The 9,843-nt window shown below is 33.2% G+C and overlaps 1 protein-coding gene across 1 annotated transcript in view; it reads left to right on the top strand.

Moving 5' to 3' along the window:
• Window positions 1–4,282, top strand: part of LOC117122950 (carbamoyl-phosphate synthase [ammonia], mitochondrial-like) — a 39,420-nt gene extending 35,138 nt beyond the window's left edge. Inside the window, exons 30-34 of the mRNA XM_033268726.1 lie at window positions 1,057–1,146; window positions 1,574–1,744; window positions 2,355–2,429; window positions 3,626–3,784; window positions 4,265–4,282. Coding sequence (XP_033124617.1) covers window positions 1,057–1,146; window positions 1,574–1,744; window positions 2,355–2,429; window positions 3,626–3,784; window positions 4,265–4,282 — 513 coding nt within the window. The remainder of the gene's footprint in view (window positions 1–1,056; window positions 1,147–1,573; window positions 1,745–2,354; window positions 2,430–3,625; window positions 3,785–4,264) is intronic.
• Window positions 4,283–9,843: the final 5,561 nt, after the last annotated feature.

The following is a 9,843-nucleotide window of genomic DNA, read 5'->3' on the forward strand; positions in this document are numbered from 1 at the left end:
TTCGTATGTGTGATTAGTTAATGATAGAAATACGCTCAACTTGCTAACCGATAGCGCTCACTAACTGTTATCGTATCCAAATCCTGTAACAGTTAGCGCTAACCGAGCAGGTATTCTCACACTGGTGCTAACGGTTAGCTCCTGATGCGGTTACTAGGGCTCTAGTGTGAACCTAACCAATGATAATTTTAAAGAAAAGGGTATTTAATTTAAACCCAAGACTTCCTGATTACCGTATGAGTACTCTACCAACTGTGTTACAAGGCCAAGAACTGATAAGTGATTATCAAAGCAAGAGAACTCTCAGATCCTTGTCGCAGCGATTCCTTTCTCTACCAAGAGCACCTGCAACTATCACTTACGAGGATGCATCATTTCCCATATCATCTCCTACTCTTAGGAATGGACTTCCTGTCGATATATGTGATGCCATCAGAGTCGGACAGTTCAAACCAAGATTAAAAACCCATCTTTTTGTTTCTGCCTTTGGTGAAAACTAAATTCTCATGTTTCTTCAGTCGCTTATTGTATTTTTTTTTTTCTCTCACTCTCTCTCTTTCTCTATCTTGATTACAAATGTGACTGCTCCTTCTCTAGGGGCCACTATCTTATCACTGCCCCTGAGTACCCATTCGTCTGTGGCAGGGCAAATGTGTAACCTGCTCCTTTGTTCGCACCACCTAGGTAGAGGTCTGGGACTGCGCCGAACAGTGATGGATGGTTGACCCTTTAAGACCTTGCGTTGTTTACCATGACACATTGTAATTTCACAATTCTTTGAATTATAAACCTTTTATTAATTAACGATTAAATGATAAAATGATGAAATAAATAATGATTAATATGTTAAGTGCATAGAGTTTTAGATATGCGCTATATAAATATACAATAATAATAATAATAATAATAATATTAATAATACGCATTTGATTTTTTCCCAATAAATGCAAATTCATTGGGAATACCACATATTAGAAATGACAGTCATTGATAAGTCCTTTACAATTAGAATAGTTTGTCATGGAATAAAAGAATCTATGTACATTATTCTTTAAGGTGAGAGATGCTACCAAAAAAATTGCCAGGAGATTTCAGATTTCTGGACCTTTCAACATGCAATTTTTGGCCAAAGACAATGATGTCATGGTAAGTGTATATTACTCTTCAACTTTGTTGATGTATTATTTATTTTTGTCCCAACCTAGAATTTTTAGATTTTGAATCCATTGAGCAACACAAATACTAATTTTATTTCTTATTTATTCAAGATGAACCTAAGAAAATACTGTAATATATATTTTAGACCTTCAGAATTATAAATCAGGATCAGTCAGGACCTAGGTTTCATGGATAATTTTTCTTATATTTGTTTTTTAATCTCACCTAATAGTCACTTACTTATAGGTTGAATCAACTCTTAGGAAAAAAAATAGTGCATGCAAGATTTGACTCCATGTTTCTGGGATTATAATCCTGGTATCTTAACCACCAAGTTACATCTCCACTCTATAAACTTTCATTCAGAATAATTAAGTTGATGATGTCATTCTTTTGATGTCATTCTTTTTTATAGGTCATTGAGTTGAACTTGAGGGCATCAAGATCCTTTCCATTTGTCTCAAAAACCATCAACTGTGACTTCATTGACATTGCAACTAAAATTATGGTCGGAGAACCAATTGACACCGGTATTCTCCCAACACTGCAGCATCCATTCATTCCAAAAGATTATGTTGGAATCAAGGTATTTGAATTTTGATGCCACATACCTTGTAATTATTATATATTGTTAGTATCAGCCTCTTGGATGGAAGTGTGCATAATTTTCCAAACACTGGGCCGCCAGACCTGTGCCCAAGAACAGCGTAGCCAGGATTCCCAATTCCAGCGGTCTGGATAATGCTAAAGGCCTAAGGGCAAGCCCCAATGGGTTTTGGAGTGAACCCTCGAAGCTACGGCTTTTTACGTAATTTCTGACATAATAGATATATTAGATCTTGAGAAAAACACTTTTTGCTTAGCCTAGGCCCACCCTCTCAATGCTATTGCCCACACATGCGTTAAGAGGGCTTTCATGGATACACCTTATGCAGAGTCAGATCATGGTTTGTCAAATATGTTTACAGCCTAAAGCGGTGATCACAAAAGAATGATTCAAGATAAGCATTCACAAACATATATACAAACACAAATATGTGTGTATGATATGACTAATTATTATTTTCATTATCCATTAGTATTATTATTGTTATTGTTGTTATGTTTTTTTCTGAAATGTGGCACTTATTTTAACAAAAAATATAATTATGCAAGATTAAGATGTTTGTAATGATTTTGTTTATGTTATGATGCAGGCTCCAATGTTCTCCTGGCCTAGACTCAGGGATGCTGACCCACTACTCAGATGTGAAATGGCTTCAACAGGCGAGGTAATTATAGTTTTATGGTGAGATAATGGCGATAATGAGGAAGAAGATTCTAAAGTTGCGGATGATGATGGAGGTGAAGAGGAGGATAATGGTGACACAGACAAGGGTGATGGTGACAAAGCTTGTGTTGATGAAACTTGCGTTGATGAGATGGCGATGGTAATGATATTGAGAATGCTAAGGATGGTGAAAAATGATGATGATCCAATTGAAGTCTATTGTTCCCTGCACACAAGGGTTAAAATGTGTAGATAGAAGATTAAGATTGTACATAAGATGATGAGAATGTAAATGCTGAGGATATTGATGGTGGTGATGAGGTTGGGAATAATGAGTTTGATTAAGATGAGGGTCATGATGAAATTGAGGATGACGATGATGATGACAGCAGCCAGCTGGAATGATGGCGAGGTCGACTCTGGTGCGAATGTTTGAGGATGTTAAAGAAAATAACGCAGTAGAGAATGACAAGGGAGACAAAGATAAGGATGTTTTTTTATATTTAAACCATATCCAGCAGGAGGTGATCATTTGGGACCCTAAAAAAATTGTGATGATAAGGATGGTGGTGATAGGAGGGCTAACAGAAGGGAAAGATGGGTTGGCTACGTTTTTTGGGATAATCCAAAAAATGGGTAGATCGGTAGGAATTTTTTAGTTTTTTCCCCCCCAAAATGTGTTTATGCCTAAAAAGTAGAAAATAAACGAAAAATCAAGAAAGACCATTTTTAAGTCTATATGTAAAATCAAAACGATTGCATCACTGTCTCATCACCTACCGTCCAGCAAAATAGTCTTATTCCAGCCTTTTTGTCATTAAAAAAAATATATTTGTTGTAGACCAAAAAAAAACCTAAAATGCCAAACCTCAATTTCGTACATTTTGGGTCGGTTAGGCCAACATAATAATTTATTTTGTTTGGCCTTATTGAACAGATGATGAGGAAAACTGTTCCCTGAAAACTGTTACTGATCTTTTTTTTAAATCCATACATAGAGGGTGACCCTTCCAACGTATCCTGATATTCACAGGCCCTCTTAAATGAATGAAATAATGTGATGCTTTATCAGCGAAGTCTCATTTTTGTCGCGAGAAAAAATATCTTGTACCGTCACAAGATTTGAACCCAGGACCCTGGGATTAGAAGTCAAGCACATTAACAACAAAGCTACATCTCCGCTTCCACTTACTGTAGGTTGCGTGCTATGGTCCAAATATTCACACAGCATTCCTCAAGGCACTCATGTCAACTGGATTTAAAGTTCCAAAGAAGAACATAATGATTGGCATTCAAAAGTACTTTCAGCCAAAGTTTCTTCCAACTGCTCACAAATTTCACCAAATGGGATATGAGGTAAGTTTTTTTTTTAAATTTATTTTGTTATTATATCTACTGCCGACAGAGAAACTCTGTAGATGGTTGGAGTAACAATAAATAATATTAAAATAATAATTGTTTACTAATTTCACTTATTTTAATAACTTATTTTAATTTTAAAGTAAAGTAATAGCTAGTTGTTAAATTGTGTGGGGTATATTTTTGAATTTGGGATATAAAATATTCTAACGAGAGCAATGTAAAATCTGGATTTGTTTGTTATATTGTTATTATAATTATCATCATTGTCTTTATTACGATGCTTGTTCAATCAGTATCATTCATTATAAGCTTTTTTTTAAAATTTTTGAATTTTTTTAATGAATGATTTCTGCACTACAAAATGTGTTCAATTACATTCTCTTAAGCTTGTATAAATTAATAATGTAATTGGATTCAGTGCAGTTATTGAAACAATCTGTAACCTAAATCATTTACTTGTGTATTTCATGGCAGAAAGACAGGCGAGTTTAGGTCTAATTATATGCTGCCCTCGCTTATTAAATGGCAACATGTTAGTTGCTTTCCAAACAACAATTCATACAGTGTTATGGCCTGCAGAATTGTATTTTTTTGGTTGCTTATGTTAAAGAATTCATCCTGTTGTGCTTTCTTAAAAGTGCGCTCTCTGTTTATTCAACTTACTCAATCTGTATGCACTCACTAAAGTGCATACACTCCCCCACTCAAATCCCCCCCCCCCACATTTAAAATGTCCAAAGCAGAAAAAAAATCGTGTTCAAGTACTTAAAAATCACCTCATCACCTTATTTTGCAATTTATCGCCTCTTCATTTATTCATCGAGCCACCCAGTCCACTTTCTTCACCCCCCCCCCCCCAATATGCCACTGGTTTGCTAATTATGGATTCAGTGGCATTAAATAATAACATCTTCCTTCCCTTGGCAAAAGGTGTAATGTAAATCCTTATTACTATTTCATCTGAATTGTATTGTTTTTGGACAATGAGACTGGCAGTTAAGAAACAAATGCAAACACCTATTAAGGGGGACACCTCAATTAAGGGGATGGGGACAGTTTCTGAGTGTGCAGTATTGTCAAATAACCCCTATTAAGGGACACTATTTTTAACAACTACAGCAGTCTCAAAATAAGAAAAATTTATTCAATTGTATATTTTGACACCTTTTCAGCAATAAACCAAAACTTTCTTTCCTGAATCCGTAGAGTAAATGTCGGTATAGGCCTACTGTATGTGTTACATCCTACTGTGTAAACCGATCTTGTCAATTTTCGACCGTCAACCATGGAATTTCTTTATTTTTGGGGTTTTTTTGTGTGCTTTCATATAGGATTCAAATCTATACCTGCACCCTTAATTCTAAGTCATAACACTATCCATGCTACATCCATCCAATAGAAAGCTCAATATATTTAAAAAAAAAAATTGGTCATTAACCTGGCATCATGAAATAATTCTGGGAACAATACATAGAAAACTATTGTTGTTTTACAGCTTAGCATCTGATTATTAAGTGCACTGTTTGCTAAAGTTTATATCTGAATAGATGTTCAGTCTTCAAAGGTTCTGGGTGTTTCGATGAATCATAGTTTCAATAAAAATCCAGTAATAAAAAAAATATAAGCAGAAACTACTATAAAGAGAGCAATAGAATGCAGATGGGATTTTCATTGTTGTATCAGGCGACGTCATTTCATCAATCAGGATATAAACACATATGAAACCTTCTCAGAATTTAAAATAACCAATTGAAAAGCTAAATTAAAAAGAATTTGACCTCCCTTGTAAATGAACAAATGCAAGTCTGTCCGTTCCACTTCTGTGAAGAGGCAGAAACATTTTATAATTAACCTTTACATGTTAGAATTGAGAGTTGAAACATGCGCAGGATTAATCGTATGAGGATCTCGTGGCCAAGTGTGATCATTTTATCTTCTGTCGTATCCTGCCAAATACTTTAATGGCTATTCCATTCAAATTGATACTTAAGATTTAACATAGGATTCTGCACTTCCTCCTTTATTAGTCTTCCTTGACATGATGTTCTCGCATCTAACGATGCGATTGTAGTCAGTTTTCTGTAGTAAGGTATAATCTATTGAAAGCGAATTTTTTTATCCTCAAAATCCCCATCACAAATTTTTCTATTTCAGTTACAAGCTATCCTCGTTGCATGCATGGCTCACATTTCATTCTTTTTCTTGGCTGAGTTGTGAATGTTAGCAATAAAGATACTATATGTGTTGAGGTGAAGCACTTCAGCAATAAAACCTGATTTGTTTTACATTTCATATTATTATTAATAATATTTTAATGACATGACACCTTCATAACAGGTGTAGCACACCAATAGTGATGCAGTCACACTTCATGCAGATAAAACTAACAATTAATAAAACAACTTTTAACAGATTAAACTTACAAAGCAACAATGTAAACATTAACTTGTTTTTTAAATCAGACTTTAATTCTCTCCAACACTAACTTATTTTATTTTTTACAATTTTTAACTTTTCAATTACTTGTATAGAATCATCACAAATAACTGAAGTATTATCCTTACCCAACTCCCCTCCCCCTCTCCAGTGACAAGGTTAGGCTTCAATAGTAGATTCATTGAAAGTGTTTCAGACTGATCACAAACCTGAAAGATGTGTTTTAAAGTGGATAATTCTGTTTTCCTTCCAGTAAAAAAATTGTTAAAAAATTTTTTTTTCACTTTGGTATAGGCAGTTTCTCTTACTTAACCCATGGTTACATGTGTTCCAAAATATATTTTTTCAACATTTGTCAAAGACAGGACAAACATAAACATTTCCCTTTTTAACTCAATTTTTATTTCTTTTTTAACACGTTCGCTGCCAGCGACAAATATACTTGTTCCACGGGTGTTGCTGAGGGCGCTATGGGTGATTATACTCATCAAAACCAGGTTAACAATCATTCTGTCGTTTATTACTGCATTGTTATACATTGTAGAACCACAGACTTAACGGCCGATAGTTTGGGGAAGATACTGTACACCTAGATAATAATGCACAAATAATGTACTATATATGTATATTTGTTGAGTTACGTTGCTGGCAGTACAAAAGATTTCACAAGTGGGGGCCCCCTCTGAACATGCAAAAAGCAGATGAGAAAACTTGCAATGTCCCATTGCCAGCGACAAGTTTGCTCGTCCCCTATTATTTTCCCGCCAATTTATTAGACACACCATTTTGATAAGGTAACTTGATAACATTTCAATAAAGTATGTTTGTTTATGTATACTTGTTTTGCCACACAGGTCAAAAAAAGTCTGGCACTGGCAGGCAATGTGTTAAAGACTGTTATCTAATCCCCATCAGTGCAATTGTCTTCAAATTTTGTGCACTAATTTTCTATTAGTATGTGATTTTTATATTTCCTATTGATTAGAAGAATATTTGTTTTGTATTAGTGTTTCTGCCTACTTTTCCCATGTGACATGCAGACAATGCATTCAATTTGAATCCAAGCACTCTCTCAAAATTCTCTGGCTATCCAAGAATATGTGATAAATTTAATGTTTTTATTGTAACCTTACAACAAAAATAAGACAAACTTATATAAATACACTGAAAAGGCATTTAGTTTTTATAGTTTCCTAATACAGTAACTGATAATGTAGTCACATTTTTGATGATTTAACAGTTTATTATTTAAAACATACAGCTACTATAGAAATTAAGTGCATACTTAATTTATTTCTCCATTATGTGTCTCGAAAAATGTACTTCGCGGCCGGGATCTCATGGATGTTGACAATCTGCTAGAGATCAATGATTCTTGGTACCTACGATTATGTGGGTCACTGGTTTTTTTCCTGTATCTAAAATGATATTTCTCAGTGCCAGGGATGTTGGTGGTCAGTTACTGCAATTAATGGTTCATTCAGTTGATTTAAGTGCACATCTGTAAGGGTTAGAATCATCTCAGCACCTACGATTATGTGGGTCAGTGATTCTTCCCATATCTTGGATGATATTTCTCGGTGTCATGGATGATGGTGGTCAATGATTGCAATTAATGGTTCGTTCAGGTGATTAATGCACATCTGTAAGGGTTAAGTTCATTTGTGATCGCCTTCATGTCCATTGTTTGTCACATGTGGCTTAGCTTGAGATCCGGATTGCTTTTTGACATTAATGAGAGAGCTTAAAGAAGAATGTTTGATCGCATTTCAACAGACAGCAGCAATTATAGATTACTTCTCTCAATGATGAATCACTTGATTTATTATTTCTTTTTAGAAATCGGTTTTTCGATGATTTCTTCAAATTAGAATGACCTTTGCTATAAAATATCCCACCAGCCTTTACCTTAAAAAACTTCATAATTCTATGCTTTTGCCTCTCAATAAATACATTTATTCTTTTCAAAAATCAGTTATATCTATTTATATTAATTATATAATTTATAAATATGTTATTATTATTAATTGTTATCTTTGATCCCATTTCAACAGAAAGAAGCATGAAATTATAGATCCTTTTCTCAATGATGAATCACTTGATTTTTTTTCCTTTTTTATAAAACTCTGTTTTTTTCAATGATACTGTATCTTCTAATTAGAATGACATTTGCTTATTATAAACTTCACAACAAACTTTACTTAAAAACTTAATAAGGAATTTTGCCTCTTGATAATTGTATTTATTCTTTTATAAAACTAATTATTATTTATATCTGTGATTATATCATTTATATTTTATTAATAATTGTTATGTTTACTGATATTATTGCATTTGCACATATTAGTTGGTATGTAGAATGCCCTTAGCATTATTTTTTTTAATTTTTTTTAATTTTTTACTATAATGTTGGTGAATTTATCATTATTATTTTGTAATTATCAATTGTATTATATTAATTTAAAGAATAGATTACAGGCACTTAGAAAGTATCTTTCTTAGAACGACCTTGATATATATCATTGATACATGTTGCCACTTCATCATCAAACTTTCTGTGAATTGTTTTATTACTGCTTTCAAATTGCAATCATTTAGTGATCATTTTCGAATGGATTTGGCACTCTAGTTCACCTTTCAAGTATAAATCAATTATCTTCATGGAATACACTTGCAGTTTATGTTCTACTTGCAACTAAATTCCTTTGAAAATCGTAAATGTATTCTAGTTTATAAATGAAGTGGTATTGTATTGACTAATACTAAAAATTGATGACCTGAATTCAAGATACTGTTCAAAATATCGATTTAGTGGTGATTTGAGCGCGTATTACAAACTGTTTTGTTCATACTTATCAAAGCTAATACCGGTAAATATCAAGTAGTACATGATTCAAAACACTCTTATTATTTGAATTTTCCTTATTTAGCATGATTATATTGAATGGTGATGATTTTGACAGTATGGTGGCGGTAGTGAAATTTTCTTCCTTATCTTTATCGCAGTCAGTGTCATCATTTTCCATTTTATAACTAGAGTTATATAGTTACAATAACAAAAAAATATGGTAGTGAATAGTATGATGATGATGATAACGATGATTGTAATAAATATGAGTATGATGGATAGGGATGATTATAATAAAACTGATGAAAATCATTGAAATGACAATGATCTTAATCCATTATAATAATAATATTGACATCTTATAAGGTGCACGTATCCATCTCCGAGCTAATTACACCACCATTTCCAATTTGTAGAGCTGCAGCCATTTCTGCACTTTCTTTTATTTATTTATGTATTTATCTATCTATCTATCTATCTATCAATCATCATGGTCTATCTATCATCATCATGGTCGTCTTTATTGTCATCAACAGCATCGTCATTAATGTCATCACTGTCATCATTGTCTTAAAAATCATTATTATTTGGCATGATTTATCATTAAAATCATACAAACATTATCATTACCCCACATCATTATCATTGATAATATCATTATTATCCCTCACTTTTATATTCAGAATCATCATCACTGTCATTGCCATATAATTATCATCATTATTATTTTCATGATCAATATCATCATTATTGCTATCATCACTGTCAT

The sequence above is a fragment of the Anneissia japonica genome, unplaced genomic scaffold (assembly GCF_011630105.1).
Source record: "Anneissia japonica isolate Jap-2015-1 unplaced genomic scaffold, ASM1163010v1 scaffold674_len412849_cov176, whole genome shotgun sequence".
In the NCBI taxonomy this organism is placed as follows: domain Eukaryota; kingdom Metazoa; phylum Echinodermata; class Crinoidea; order Comatulida; family Comatulidae; genus Anneissia; species Anneissia japonica.